The following is a 15,853-nucleotide window of genomic DNA, read 5'->3' as shown; positions in this document are numbered from 1 at the left end:
TGTCTCTGATGTGTACTCCCGCAAAGAGAGCTGACGAAGAAGCCACAGATCTTGTGGAATGTGCTTTAACTCTGCTGGTCAGCGGCTTACCCGCTGTTGAGTGGCAATAGAGAACAGCACTGGAGATCCATCTCACAATACTTTGTTTTGAAAGAGGGAGGCCCTTGCGAGGACCACCAAAAGCAATGAAAAGTTGCGAGGATTTACGAAATTTCTTGGTGCGATCCAAATAAAATGTAAAGCACCTTTGCACGTCCAGAGAATGCAGTGACCTTTCTGCTGGTGTAGAAGGATGAAAAAATAAAGATTTAAGAATTACCGGCTCATTCAGGTGAAAATCCGAAGGTACCTTAGGTATGAACCTTGGATTAGTTCGTAAGATTACAGTATTCCTCTTGAATTGGAGAAACGGCTCCTGAATCGTGAGAGCCTGTAGCTCCCCAATGCGTCTTGCAGAAGTGAGGGCAAGAACGTGAGCCAATTTCCATGAAAGGAATTTCATATCCGTTTGATGTATAGGTTCAAAAGGGTTCTTCATGAGTTGCGTGAGAACCAAGTTCAATTGCCAAGTAGGAGGCGGAGGCCTCACCGGGGGATAAACTCAAAACAATCCCTTGAGAAATTGTTTAATTATTCTTGAAGACCACAGAGAAGGTCCAGATGCTGAACGCCTATATCTAGAAATTGCAGCTAAATGAACCTTTATGGAGGAATGCGCCAGTCCTGTTTTAGCTAACGACAAAAGATAAGGCAGAAGTTGATGAGGTCGAGAAGAGAAATGATCAACGCCTTCTTTCCTGCACCAAATGCAAAACTTTTCCATTTCAAACGGTACGTTTTATTTGTAGAAGGAGCTCTATCCTGGGAGAGAACCGGTCTTATTTCATTTGAGATGGGAAGGTTCATGAATTCTCGCTGCTCAGGAGGCATGCTGTCAGGTGCCATGAAGCTGGATCCGGATGCCAAATCTGTCCCTCGGACATCATGAGAAGGACCGGAATGGCTCAAAGGAAGAGGAGGGACCAGCGACAACAGATGGAGTTCCCTGAACCAGAACTGCCTCGGCCAAGCCGGAGCTATCAAGATCATCTTGCATGGCTCCACCTTGATCTTCATGATAAGTCTCGGTATCATTGGAATGGGGGGAAAGACGTAAACAAATGTCCCTGACCAGGCTATCGAAAGCGCATTTCCCAATGATCCTCGATGGTGAAGCCTGCTTGCATAAGACCGGCATTTCTTGTTGGTCGGAGTGGCAAATAGATCTATTGAGGGTTTGCCCCACTGTCGGAAAACCTTGTCCGGAACCATTTGGTTGAGTTCCCACTCGTGACTGACTGAGGATAGTCTGCTTAGTTTGTCGGCATGCTCGTTTACGATCCCTGGCAGATATTCCGCTTGCAGCGAAATCTCGTGAAGGATAGCCCATTCCCAGATTTCCTGAGCTTCCTGAGACAACAGGAGAGACCTGGTTCCTTCTTCTTTGTTTATGTAATGCATGGCCGTGGTGTTGTCCGTCCGGATGAGAACCTTTGAACCTCTCAGGCGAGGGAGAAATGCTTGAAGAGCCAGCTTTATCACCCTGAGTTCTAGGAGATTGATGAGAAGAAGACTGTGCTGAGGAGACCAATGCCCACTGACATGAAGGTCCTGCAGTACTGCCCCCCAGCCGTCCAATGACGCATCCGTCGTCACAACCCGAGGAGACGGATCGCTTACGAAGAATAGACCTTCGGATAAGTTTTCTTGCTTCGTTCACTACAAGGCAGCTTTTTTCATTGCTGAGGTGATGGTCACTTTGTCGTCGAACGGACCGTGAATCTGCTGCCACTGAATGTCGAGCTGCTCCTGAAGAGGACGCATCCTCAATCTGCAGTAAGGGGTCAGAGGAATGCAGGAGGAGATCACTCCCAAAAGGGATTTGTAACGGCGTACTGAAGGATACCTTCTTTTTCTTAAGGCCAGAGCCATAGTTCGCAGTTTGTCCTGTCTTTCTAAGGTTGGGAAAGCTTTGCTGAGATTTGAGTCCAAGATGGCCCCCAGGAAACGTGCAGTCCTGGAAGGAAACAGAGATGACTTCTCCTTGTTGAGAGTGAGGCCCAGATTCTGGAAAAGGTTTATGCATGCATTGACTGCCTCCCTCGCAGCCTCCCTGGACGGAGCCTTCAGCAACCAGTCGTCCAGGTAAGGGAAGACTTGAAAGTGATTCCTCCGAAGAAACGATGCCACCGGTGCCAGCACCTTGGTGAAGGTTCTTGGAGCCGAGCGTAGTCCAAAGGGTAAAACCCTGAATTGAAAGTGGCTCTTGGCTACTGTAAACCGTAGAAACCTTCTGTTTGCAGGGTGAATAGGTATGTGAAAATACGCATCTTCGAGATCGAGCGTGGCCATGAAATCCCCTGGTTTGATGAGACGTAGTTTGTCTTGAAGGGAGACCATCCAGAAGGATAGGGAAATGAGATAGGTGTTGAGCTCCCTGTGATCTAAAATGGGGTGCCATTTCTCTAGCGTCTTCCTCACCAGGAAGAACCTGGAATAGAATCCTTCCCCTCTTTGAGCGGAGGGGACCGGCTCTATAGCACCTTTCAGGAGCATCTGATGAACCTCGAGCCGTAGGAGACGCAGATGTTTTGATGGGATGGCGGCCGAGGCTTGGATGGTGGGATTTGTGTGAATTCCAAAGTACGGCCCTTTCGAATGATGTTTAGCACCCAATGGTCTTGTGTTATCTTGAACCAATTCTGAAGGTATTGAGATACCCTGCCTCCTACCGATGATCTTGTTGGGGTGGGCACAGCAGGAAGAGCCAGGATGTCGCTATTGCCTCTTGGACGCATCCAGTCCTTGGCGATTTTGTTTTCCTCTATTATTCGACCAAGAGAAATTAGAGTACTGGCTTTGCCTTTGTTGATAAGGCTGGCGGTATTGTTGTGAGCCCGATCCGTACAATGAGTATCGTTGCTGCTGGTAAGAGCCTCTGTACGTGGTACTCATACCTCTGGCACCTCTGAAAGGAACTTTTCGGTACTGCAGTGTACCCAGAGACCTCGCCGTCTCGGTATCCTTCTTGATATCCTGGAGAGTGGCATCGATATGTTTCCCAAACAACGCCTCTCCATCAAAAGGTAGATCCAGGATTTTCTTCTGGATTTCAGGTCTGAACCATGTCACCCTGAGCCATCCCTGGCGACGGAGAACTGCAGCACCAGCTAGCTATCGAAAGGCAGTTGTGGCGATGTCCATGGCACAATCAATTATCTCCATTGACGTTGCCTCCCCCTCCTGTAAAATGTTCCTTGCATTGCCTTTTAACTCCTGAGGCAGTTGACCTAGATGGGGCGAAATGTCACACCATAGTCAGCGATCATATCTGCCCAATATTGCCAAGGCATTTGCTGCCCGCACCAAAAGACTAGCCATAGAAGAAAATCTCTTCCCAGCGTTGTCTAACCTCCTGCCTTCCTTATCTGGAGGAGTTGTTAAAGGAGCTGATGGGTTGCGTGACTTCCTCTGTGCAGCCTGTGAAATCACCAAGTCCGGTTTTGGATGCCCTGTCAAAGACGCCGGACCATCCTCAGGTGCCTTGTATTTCTTTTCGAGGCGCGATAGTACAGGGACCACTGTAGCCGGGTTCTTCATTGCTTTAAGGCCTTCCTCACAAACATGCTGAACAATGAGGATAGATCTAGTAACCGTCTTATAAGGCTCTTAAAAGTCATATAAAAAACACTCGGTGGGCACAGAAGGCATTGGTAGCTTTAATCTGCTAGAGGCCCTCTCCATCAACTTATGGAACCTCCCCGATATCCACCGGAGGGGAGTCCACCGGATCCGGACATGGTGAAGCTGGGTCTGGGATGACATACTCGTCCCATTCTACGCCTTGATTAGGTCTGCCATCCAAGTTTTGATCCTCATCCGAGGAATCATCGCGAGTGTCCAGTGGTATTGAAGGTACCTGTGGAACCAGGGTTGCGGCTGAGATATCACCTGGGCCGGCAACTCTGGAGAAACCAGTGCAGAGGTCGTAGGGACCGGCAGGGCTTGCGTAGTCGGCATAGCAGCAGGCTGTGAACATCTGGATTTGTAATACTGCAGCATGTTGTGGAGATCCTGTAAGAGCGAAGATGGTACAGACACCATCTCTTGCCTCGTATACTCCTGTGGCTGAGCAGAATGTTGATACCCACATTCCTGCAGGTACCCTTCTTCGGAATCAGTCTCCTGACATTTTACTAGGAGCTGGGAAGGACTGTTTGCATATCCATACAAGTCCTGGTCCTTCAAGTCGTCATCATCCTCTTCTAACAGCAGAGCTGGAGGCAAGGGGGTAACTCTCCTCGGGGACGTCATGTCAGGTGTAATCCGTCTCATGGAAATAGTGATTTGTTCCCGTCGACGATGGAGTTGTTCCTGGTAATGCTGCCGTCGTCGACAGAGTAGACCTAGTCGACGAGCGAACTATCGACGACGAGATGGGGCTCGTCGACGAGACAGTCGACGCTCCTGCTGCCGTCGTCGTCAAAGTTGTCGTCGAAGCACTCGACACTGTCGTCGTCACAGCCGTCAACGAAATCTTCGTCGTCGCTGCCGTCGTCGACATCCTCGTCACTGTCACTATAGTCGACGACCCAGTCGACACCAACTAAGCGAATCAAACATACCACAGATAATATGGAGAGATCACGAAAGAATGCTCTGATGGGTTTGCTGGACAAAGAATGCATCTGATTGCATACATTGGAGATTCTTGAGTAAAACACTAGAGATGTTTGCTTTTGGCCCCAAGTTCTGCAGCTTAGTGGGTAGGAAAAACCTATAGCCATAGTTGGGGTGAATGAGAGCTTGTCATTACCAATGCCTACCCATAGAGGGGCAAGACCAGGGTAAACCCTCTCAATTTACCCTTATGTAGTAGGAGGTTCAAGATGTCATTACTACCAAAATTGTTTACACCTTTAAAACACTCCCAATGCCAGCTCCATGTGCAATATTGAAGAATCTTCATATCTCTATCGAAATATTTGTTGGGGAGGAAAAGAAAATAAGGCTGGCTATACCAAATAATTGCAGACACTCAAGTTGAGGGGTCCATGATGGGCATTGAAAAATGCACCATGAGGGCTATATTTCTCATCAGTAACATGCACTACTCTGTATTAGAGAAGGTGGAAGAATCACATCTTTCTTTATTTCTATCGGCAGTCACCCCAGTGCTAGGCAAGCTTGACTTTACTCCAGCAGTAAAACCAGGATAATTGGACGTTTGGAAAGCGAAGGGTTGTAAAAGAAATGAGTACTTGGACAGGGATGGCATTAAGTCATTTAACAATTCAAGAAAGGCAATGGACTCTCAGAGGAAGAATGCTACCACTAATTCCAGATTAGGCATTGGGTCCTACATAATTCAACAACACCATATGGTAGCCAGCTCTGACAATTTGAAAAATGGATTGTTAGGTAATACGGAGTTAGAACACTTGTTTTAGAGATTTAGATTCCTTATGGGGTGAGGGAAGGAGAGAAGACATTGGGACAGAGAGGATGGAAGAAGGAACAAGGCATTAAATGTACAAAGAAGGAGCAGGAAAACTTTTAACACAGGGCATGAACTACATTACAGCTAGGGACAAATCAACCAAGGGAAGCATTGGTGAATGTTGCTACCTACCGGTATAACACCACAGTTAAATTGCATGCTTGGGATTCACAGAAATCAGTACCTTGCTGATGTAGACGTGAGGAAGTAGGCATGTTAGTACAACTATAGTGGAACTGTCTAAAACCAAAGTCATATTGGGAAGCAGTGCTAGATGGGATTTTCGTCAATGAAGTACTTAGATTAACCTCCTACGAAGTCCTGGGCTGTCAAATGCACATACACATGCTCTACTTTCTCACCGGGAAAACAGCTATAAAAGCAAAGTATTAACCAGTGTGCACGGATATATAATTGCTGACCACACCACACTTCTGACCGGTGACAATCAGGAAATCAAGATATCAGCATTGTGTGGAAAGGCCAGGTTGTCTGATGACTTTGGCTATATAGGCTGTGAGACTTCCTGGGTATGGAGTAAAGTTCAATGTTGCAAGAATAAAATAGAGAACTCTTCAAAAAAACAAGGGATACATTCTCAGGAAAGCAGAAAGTGAATAGCGACTCCTGAAGGAGAATTATTAGTAGACCCCTGCATTCAGTGACATGGCGCAGAGCAGTGATGGGAAATCACCCTACCCATCTCCATGCTGTCCTCTACACCATTAGTTACGACCTAAACAAGGGTAAGAGTGGGGGGCTGGAGTATTACAGTTGTGTTGCTTTCTGCAGTCTGTGAATATAGCTAGCTATTGTTACTAAAATTACAATAAAAAGATGTGATCCATAAAAGTTGATGTTCCCTTCTATTCCTTATATCTGGGCCTACAGAAAGCCAAAGGGTTTATTAATTTAATACCACAAGAGTCGCCACAGAATACACACATTTAGGGTACTATTAGAGAAACCACAAAGCCAAAATTAAATCATATCCCTGCCTTCTAAAGATACAAGGACTACTCTGCACTATCACTTAAACATTATGCAGAAGGACCCATCCAACACTCATGGCACTGCTTAAATTACAGTAACGATGAAAGACATCTGAATTCCTACCATAAGGACAAGCATCACTTAGCTCTTTATCCCAGTCTTCCCTCTCATATTGAGTGTCATCTTCCAGTTCAACAACAGGTCTGGTTTCCCAGTCTGAGTCCAAAAGATCTTCTTCCGTATCATCATACCTAGAACTCAAAGATGTGCAAGAATGTGTATCTGAATCTGTCTGAAGGTTTCCATCAACACAGGAAGTATTTTCAAGCTTTTGTCCCAGGGGAATCTGGCCATCAACGTAGTTGTGGTTTGCCAAGTTCACAAACTCTATGAAAAAAAAATTACAATATTTTTGAAAAAAGACCCCATTGCAAACATTTGAATTACATGAACATTCTAAAAAGCAAAATATGCTTGCTTAAAATTAAATGGGATACTCATCATTAAGTAGTATGCATCATGGATTAACATCAATGGTTCTATGAACTAAACAGCACATCGGTCTTATAAGCTGTGTCACATGATAGTCGTCGACCAAACAGCAAAAAAAGCCAAAAGCCTACATTTATGTACTGGTATTCTCATAGAAGCAATTGTACATTTGGCCCCAGCAGTAACTCATTTTGAGAACATGGGCCTCCCTCACGCTCATCATGAGAGGGGTTCCAGGTTCGTCATACCATAAATGTGTTTTAATGAACCCCCCCCCCCTCCCCTGTAGAACCACTGCTTGATAAGGGGCGGACCTTGAAGTAAATATTTCCGATTAACTGTCAGGATTCCCCAGATAGAGCAGCACTAATCTAACAGTCATCCCCTCTTGTGCATGAGAATACTAGAGAAAGGTCAGTTTGAAAGATGCTGATGGATGAATGAAGTTGCGGGGATTCTGCACCTACACAGAACTATGCGCAGGAAAACAAGACCTCAGTGTATAGGGGTGTACCAACCTATCACCTTAGTGCCCAAGATCCCAAAACCGACTAGCTTTAGTGTCTCATTCGTTCTCCTCCACAAATCAAGAACATACAACTGATTAGACAACCCAGAACACAACACTGCCGACTCTCTCTCAGGAATCTGGGTAGCAAGACATACCCTTTCACTCGCACTTGTCCACAATAAGAATTGGCAGAGTAACTATAATAGTTTAAAATGTTTATTTTAACTATTGTGCTCTTTAATACAGTATACTATCTACTACCAGCAGCAAAATGCATAAACTTAAAAAAATTAGCATTGTTAAAATTCCATACAGTACAAAGGGGGAAGTCATTATATAAAGACAGTAGGAAAAGGACTATAAGGCCTAACCACCCTCCTCTGGCTGGAAGAAGTTTATTATATAAAGGAAGCTCTCTGGGCTTTGATAGAGCGGATACCTTAAAGCCTGGATGTAAGGTTTACATCATACAGAGAGCATAGCTCTTCTCCATGGAAAAGGCTCTCTCCAAGTGTGTGTTAAAACAACATGCATTCCTGTAATATTGTAGCACGAGTATTCAGCATTGCAGCTGTGTGTAGCATGCTTTGTCTAGGTGCTGGGGACTGACCAGATCATAATAACAAGGGGCATTGTTTGTCGACATTGCACATCGTGTTCAGACTAAACTCCAGGAACTTAGCAGAGAATGTGAAAGGCAGACAGTTTTCATGTGAAAGGCATACAGAGTCTTGCAAATATAAAGTCATGAGTACATGCGAAACATCATGGCAGCAAAGATCATGCTAACTTAGCAATGTCGACAATGACCCGAATTGCCATTTAACACCCTCCCCTTGGTAAGGTCATAGGACACAGACAAGGACAAAAACAGAGTTCAAAAGTCAAGCAGAATTCAAAGCGTTTGAAAAAAACAAATTGGAAAAAAATTAAAAAACAAAAATAAAAAAAATCAATATAGTCTTTGTGAATATTAAAAAAGTGTTGCCTCTGGGAGAAAGTTATTATGAAGGAGGTGGTAAATCTATCATTGTAAGTGAACTTAAGAATGCAATTTCCTCCAATAGATCATCCCTATCTTTAGTAGAAAAAAGGGATGCCATTCAATCAAGTAGGTCGAGGAACAAACGTGCTCCTCGTAGTCTGATGATTCCAAAAGCATAATTGGGCAACGTGTGATATTCGATGAAACTGATGTAGGAGATTCTGCGCAGCTGCACAGATATCCCATTCAGCCAATACTCCAAGTGCCGCTGCACGCACCATACCGCCATCCCTAGAACAAGCCTGGTCATGGGCCTCTTAGGAACCCATTAACTGGATAAAATCTGGGACTGGACAGGATGTATTTGAGAAGCATAAATCTATAGTGGAATAGAAGGGGCACCGCAGACAGTAGAACACTGATTGCACGCAAATAAAGTAGGCAAAGCGAAAAGTTAATCCATAACTCACGCCAAGCGTTGCTAATGGCAAGCATCCAAAAACCTGTTGCATTAGATCACGGTACAGTTGCAATTGGCCTGGTCTGTGCATTACCACAAGATGAACAGCCATTGCGCCGCAGGAACAGAAGCAGGATTCCACCAGCCAACGACAGTAATAAAGGGAATACGCCGAAGATGCTAGAAAAAATGGAATGAATAAAAGCCGTAATTAATCCAAATATCATCTGAAAAGAAGTCACAAGGCCAGGCCCCACCTATTTAAAAAAATGTGCAAGGCCTTTAGTGTCAGATGCATTGAATATGTGATGCATTCAGAAGTGACTGAATCTCGCTAGATGTTCTAGCCACCTGTAACTCGAAGGTCTGTTGAGCGGAAGTGAGAGACACTTCTTGTTGGAATAGCGCTTTGAGCCTGCTCAATTTGTTGAAATCTGTTTTCAAAGTCGGAATGGAACGCCAAATGGAACTATCTATACTCCCAAGTGGGGGCAGAAAACGAACATTGCTACAACAAGTAATACGCTGTAAACCCGTTACTGAATACGGGATTCCTGCCCGTAAACCACAGCAGTCTTGGTTGTTCAAAATGCGATAACTGCCATTAGAAAGCAAGGTAAAAGCGGGAATTATTGACGGGACTGGAGTTCCTTTAAAAAAACATGCAAGATTAGGCGCTGACACATTACAAGCGCCGTGCAAATCAAAGTGTTTACAAACCAGGGAATGTCCTACTGTAGAATCGCAGTCCTCCTCTGTTAGGAAAACTCCCCTATCCTCCCATTGACATCTGTATGTGAAAGGTAGGGACCATAATTCATGGAGAAATGCACTACCCAGGGGTTCAAAATGGCCAATCGGAAAAATGTTGCATGCATGATTTAAATTAAAACAGCGAAAATGGAAGCAATATAACCCAATGAATTAACCAAATAGCAGAGTTAGTTTCCGCTACAGAAAAAGGCAAGGGTTCCATTTGTTCAATATGCAACAGTGTGTATGCAGCATCTTTCATGGACATGAATCTCTGTTTATCAGTCAGATTAAATGGTAAAAACAAAGCAGAATCATTGAAATAATCCCAAGGGACTATTCCCATTTTAAGGGTCTGTAACATCCATGCAAACTGCCTAACTGATCGTAAATGATTTTGTACAACACAGATACATCACTCTGAACAATATCGATTTCAGAAGAAATATTATCGAATGTATAAACGCGTGATGAAAGTAGATTGATGGTATTGTCGACCACTGCAAGGACTTTCTCTAAATTGTCTTGATCAATTTGGCACAGACGAAGAGCTGCCTCAATTTGCAAAAGTTTCAAAATTTCATTGTAAGCGGCATAAATAAATCTCTAAGATGTAGGAGCCCTAGGTCCTAATATAAAATCAGCCAAATGTATGTTGTTCGACAAAAGCGTGAGGTGTTGTTTTACTGATAAGGTAGATTGTTCCAACCATTGTCGGCATAATTTATCCACAGAGTATGTGGTGACCGAATGTGTAAGTAGATAACGAGGATCCGATCTAGTCTTTGTGAAACCAAGTGTTACGTATAAAAACACAATTGACATGCATTTGAATTTGTTCGCCACACCAGCCACCAGGATGAGTCAAATTCAGAGACATAGAAAATCTCAATTCGAAGCAAAGCCTGCAAGGCATCAATAGTATAATTTGTCTGAGAACGCCAATTGTAGTATTCCGCTAAGGACAGAATGGAAGGGATTTTTTTTACAGTGGTCAGGCCGAAACAAGTGGTTTGGTACACTATCATTTAAAACCAAAATTTGAGTTAGGGTCAGGGCGGCACGATGTAATGCTTCAGTTACATTAACCTGCCATTGTTTAGCACCACAAATCGATTTTAACTCAATGGTGTCTTTCCAGTGATCATAAACCTGCGTGGCCAATTTAGTCCTAAAAGAGTTGGAGTAAATCAATTTAGTGTGGGTCAAAAAAGATTTGGATTGAGATGACAATTGTAGTTTAAAAAAATAGGATTCCGGATTAGACATCATAATTTGTAAAATATGTGAACTTATATCTAAGAGTTTTCGAACTCCCTCGTATAGGAGTAGGACAATGCTCCGAATGAGTGTAATTAAAAAAACGGTCTTTAAGTGTTTGTTTTATGCAAAAAATTATGCCCATAATGTTGATAACAAGAGATAAGCATAATTGCAGAATTTAAATACAAATCTTCCCCATCAAAAGAAGCATAATATTTTAATTTGGAAAACAATGCATGTACTGCTTGCACATCCCAATCGTCTGAATGTATATCCCGTGTTACCACATCTCCTAATGAGACGCAAAACACGAATAGCACACGGAGCACCTCAGTCGGACAATGATTTTCACAAGCTACTTTATCCCAAACGATGCCATCTGCAACTGGGAATGCTGAAATGTTCACTAGTGTCTGATCATGTTTCATGATATGGGAAGATGTGTGACGGGCCAGAATTCCATCGACCAAGTTCACAGCAGAGCCTCTGACAAATAATGACCATTGATGAGAAAGAAGAACACAGTCACAAATCTAATCGCCATGAAGAGGAAAATCAGGATAAGCACCAACCAAACGTAGGTATATGGCGGTACCGGGTAAGTCTTTTTGAACCAAGAAAAAAAAAAACCAACACTTAATTTAGTCGGTGGGACTGCCAAACGGGAAGACGAGGAGGAAGAGTCATAAGATAAGCTAGCATGGTCCCCAAAATAACCGCTTGCATCCCTCGATATTAAAGGTGGGTGGGATGTACCAGCCAGATGTTGTTGAGGATTGCTTGGCACTTCCCTCTGGGATTCATACGTGGGATATGTATACTAGACAGCTGCAGTAAAAGAGGATGGAGGCAGAACAGGCGAAAGGTCAACAGCAGTTTCTATCTCACCATCAACGGTAAGGGCTGTAGTTGTAGAGGCTGAGATTACCGGATTCAAAGAAATAGAATTGCAGGAAACTGCAGGTCTTACACTAATCAGAATCGTCCAGACGGTGTAACTTGACATTGTCCACTGAGATGTATCTGTTGTCTCTGTGACCAGGTCAAGGTGGTAAAATGACTGTACGAGTACCCTTCAATCCAAGTACTGGAACTGGTGGACAATAAGAGGAACCAAATTATTTTTTGTTCCCTAGCTTTTCGCGAACCAAATCTCCAACCTTAGGAAGCCAGCAAGTGACCAGGATCAGCAGTGCTGCATCATTGGAAGAGGATAAATGTTCAGTCGCATAGCTATCACGGGTCTTTTGTAGATCCTGTAACACAGTAGAGTGATTATCTACGTCAAAGGTTGCGGCAGCCGCCACGTCGTCTAGACAATCAAGATCTGGCACAAAGCTTTTAATGCCAAAGAGCATTTTGTATGGGATCCGCCCACCCAGCGATCTTCTAGGGAGATTGAGTGTATATTGGTCATACAAGTGGGTCAGCCAGTGCCTGCCAGGACCTAAGAATCTAGCTGTCAAGGATTGCTTTAAGTCACAGTTCATTCGCTCCACAATTAAATTGCTCTTAGGCCTGTATAGAGAAGAAACTGCACCAGCACCCCCATTGACGGTCGCGTCCTTGTACGCCGTGGAGGCGAACGCTGGACCTTGGTCAGAATGGAGGGTGCCACGTGCAAACATCCCAACAAAGACATGCAAATCCCGGATTACATTTTGAGCATCAGAACTGCGTTGTGGCCAAACCCAAAGAAATCTAGTGCACGAATGAATTGTAACAAATATATTCATACGCAGTATAAGAAGATAATGGACCGCAGTGATCAAGATATACACAGCCAAACGGTTGATTAGAAATACATAGCTTTGTTTGAAGTGGACGTGTGACCGTAGTGTTGCATTTGTTGACAAATGTCATGAGAAAGTACATAATTATGGGTTGGTTTATACAACCCACGCCACCAATAACGTTGCTGTAGAATCGAGACTGTCACAGAAACCCCGACATGCAAAGAAGCCGTGACCTCGTGCGCGGATTTGATCAAAGCAGTTCTGCGGTCCATGTTGGGAATCAGCCGATCCCAAACGGATGGAATCTTAGCTGTTCAGGAGATATATAATAAGAATATTTAGAAGGGAAACCATGAGGATAAGCAGTTCCCTCCCAGAATATCATTATCTATTTTAGTCATAGACCTTGTAACTGCTGCTACAGTACCCCTGGCTACTGCAGATTTGACCGCTTCATCAGCCAAAGTACCACCAAGAGCATGTGATCCAACACGATGATGGCCAAGAGTATATATAACGTGCGAAAGGCAGACGCTGTTTAAGGTCTGCCACTAAAACCCAAAGCGTTTTATGCTTAATTGCGCTGCCTTTAGTCATGATAGTTATTTTGAGACCAAAAGAATAAGTTGGCATTAAAAGACCGGACACGGTAGTAAGAATCACATACAATAAGAGTATTCACATTAGGATCAGCAAACTCCAAAGCAAGAACAGGAGCATGCAGCTCCGCCAATTGTGTTTTACAGTCCCCAAGCGCTGTAGTATGCACTATGGAAGACTTAAACTCTCCATTGACAATGGAGCCAGCAACAACTGCGTAAGCCGCTGAATAAGCATGTTTGGAGCCAGTGGCCGGTAGAGCAGACCCATCAATATAAATGATACATTCGTACTCACGTAAAGGAAGCAACGACAACGGAGGAGGATGAACATGTTCATACTGTAAAACTCCTCTGTCTGTAGGGCAGGGTCAAAGATAAATGTTACATCTGATGATGTCAAAAAAGTAGCCTACTGTATCCAACGGGGATGTAGTGCCTTGGAGTTGGGCACACTTGCCTTATTCACGGCCTCCAAAGCAGGGAAGGGCGTGATCATAAGAATGCGTTCACCTTGCGCCAGAGAGCGTTTTTTCAGAACCGTCATCTGTATCGCTGTCAAGATTTTTTCAACATTCGAAAAATGCATTTCAGCTGCAGTGTACAAATGTTATTTGTAATAGGTACTGTGTATCCCTCATTAAACATCAAGTAAGTGAAACCCACTGCCCCTGGAACTATACGCATCCGCGGGTTTGTGGTGTTATCACGCTGCAACAAGTAGTTAGTTGCAAGCATATCAGATTGCAAAGAATGTAGGATAGAGGTATGTTATGGAAGCCAGCTGGCAGAAGAATATGTTGGCTGTATCAACACAAAGTGGTTTGAATAGCTGGGCATAAATCTGGAATGTATGTCCTCCCGAAATTCAAAAATCTCAGCAAAGATTCAGGTTTCTTCAGCGTGGAAGGGGGTTGCAACTGTGCACATTTCTCTAGGAAGTGAGGGGGCTAACCCCTTACCTTCATTATTGAGCTCATAAACCAAAAAGAGCACCGCAAAATGAGCGATGTGTGATTTTGCAAAATGTAAATTCTATCCATAGTCAGCAAACGACAAAATGATGCGGTCGACTCGGGCAAGATGCGGCATAAGCTTATCGTCCGTTAGATAAATATCATCAACGGACGAGAACGCATCTGGATCAATGTCGTGTAACAAAGACACAACACATGCTGCAAATGCCTCGAGCTGTTTTTATACCCCATAGGCAAACGTGTACATTTTTTCTGATTTCCGACGGCGGTAAATGCGGTCAAGTCACGGCTCTCAGGAGCAAGATTATGACTCTAGAAACTATTTGAAATGTCCTGTGTAGTTTTGTATTTTTATGAACAAGATGGTTTACCAGCGCAGAGCGGTGTGTGTTCTGCACAGCAAAAGTACGGCAATGACTATTCAAATTTCGCTAATCCAATACAATGCGATATGAACCGTCAGGCTTTGATACCGCAAAAAGACATTTCTTCATCGGTGATGTACATGATTCAATCACCCCTGGATACTCTATCTGTGTTAGAATGTCACAAACTTTAGCTTCATGTCTGATTGGACATTGCGGCTGTGGCATAGATCGTAAAGGTATCTCATGAGCTGGTGAAACCATATCCCAGCCTACCTGATTAAGGTACACTGCCGGGGCAAGGGCCAAAGCCCACTCAGCTGCGAAAGCCTTTGCTTGTTCCTCAGGGACGGAAAGTGAAAAAATAGGAAGTATCACGTCCTCCCCTCGAGAAGCGACTAACACAAAGGGTGGAGGCCAATCTGCTGCCGCCAAAAAAATATTGTACATCACCTTCAATTTGGAAAGTAATCTTATTGAGTCTATACGGGAGGACAACCCGGGTATCTGCTGACTCTACTGTAATGTAATGAATGTATCAGTTGCTGTCGCCTCCCGCACTATGGTAACCTCCGCCGCGCTGTTGCGTAATCACTGCCCACGTCCAGTCCCGGATTTGCGTTCTTACCGTCTGAGGCATATCTTAATGTTAAAGCGGTAACTTTTTTCTTCTGATACGAGGGTCAAAAACAAGGCAGTTCCTCTTGTTTGGCTTTAACCTCAAACTGTTGAGGTTGATCTCGTCCCTGTTGAGTGGTCAGACCTTTGCCACGATCCTGGCACTCTTCCACCGACTTGAGAGTCTGATGTGACCTGTAAAGAATGAGGAGAGAGTTGATCAGGGACCTGAAATCTATCAGGAGTCTTAATTTTCGCGAAAGTAATAAGTACGCTCAGAAGAATCAGGTGTCGGTGAGCCAGCACGCAACCCTTGCTTCTGTTATTGCTGCCCCTATTTTTCAGTTCTTTTTAGGAAAGAACGGGCGTTCGTCTTGATCAGTCTGGGCTTTTTGTTGTGTTTGAGATTGCATCCGAGTAAAAGGCTTAACTCCCAGGCTATTGTGGCCTATTGTTTTTTAAGCCTTTGCAATAATCTTGGGTAATTCGCACGGCTGGTCTACGACAGCCTCCAAGCGGTTTACCACTTGAAAGCTCACAGCATCACCCTTTACATTAGCAA

General features: G+C 44.1%; 1 protein-coding gene across 4 annotated transcripts in view; it reads right to left on the bottom strand.

The window, feature by feature from the left end:
• Positions 1-15,853, bottom strand: part of COPRS (coordinator of PRMT5 and differentiation stimulator) — a 302,791-nt gene that overhangs the window by 192,885 nt on the left and 94,053 nt on the right. For 3 of the 4 annotated variants that reach the window (XM_078654393.1, XM_078654394.1, XM_078654396.1), the window contains exon 3: positions 6,656-6,919. In XM_078654393.1, the coding sequence (XP_078510519.1) occupies positions 6,656-6,919 (264 nt within the window). The remainder of the gene's footprint in view (positions 1-6,655; positions 6,920-15,853) is intronic. The other variant, XM_078654395.1, reaches the window with a different exon arrangement.

This window comes from Lissotriton helveticus, chromosome 7 (assembly GCF_964261635.1).
Source record: "Lissotriton helveticus chromosome 7, aLisHel1.1, whole genome shotgun sequence".
Lineage (NCBI taxonomy): Eukaryota > Metazoa > Chordata > Amphibia > Caudata > Salamandridae > Lissotriton > Lissotriton helveticus.
Note: the sequence above shows the minus strand (reverse complement) of the source record. Positions and strands in the feature narration are given on the sequence as shown.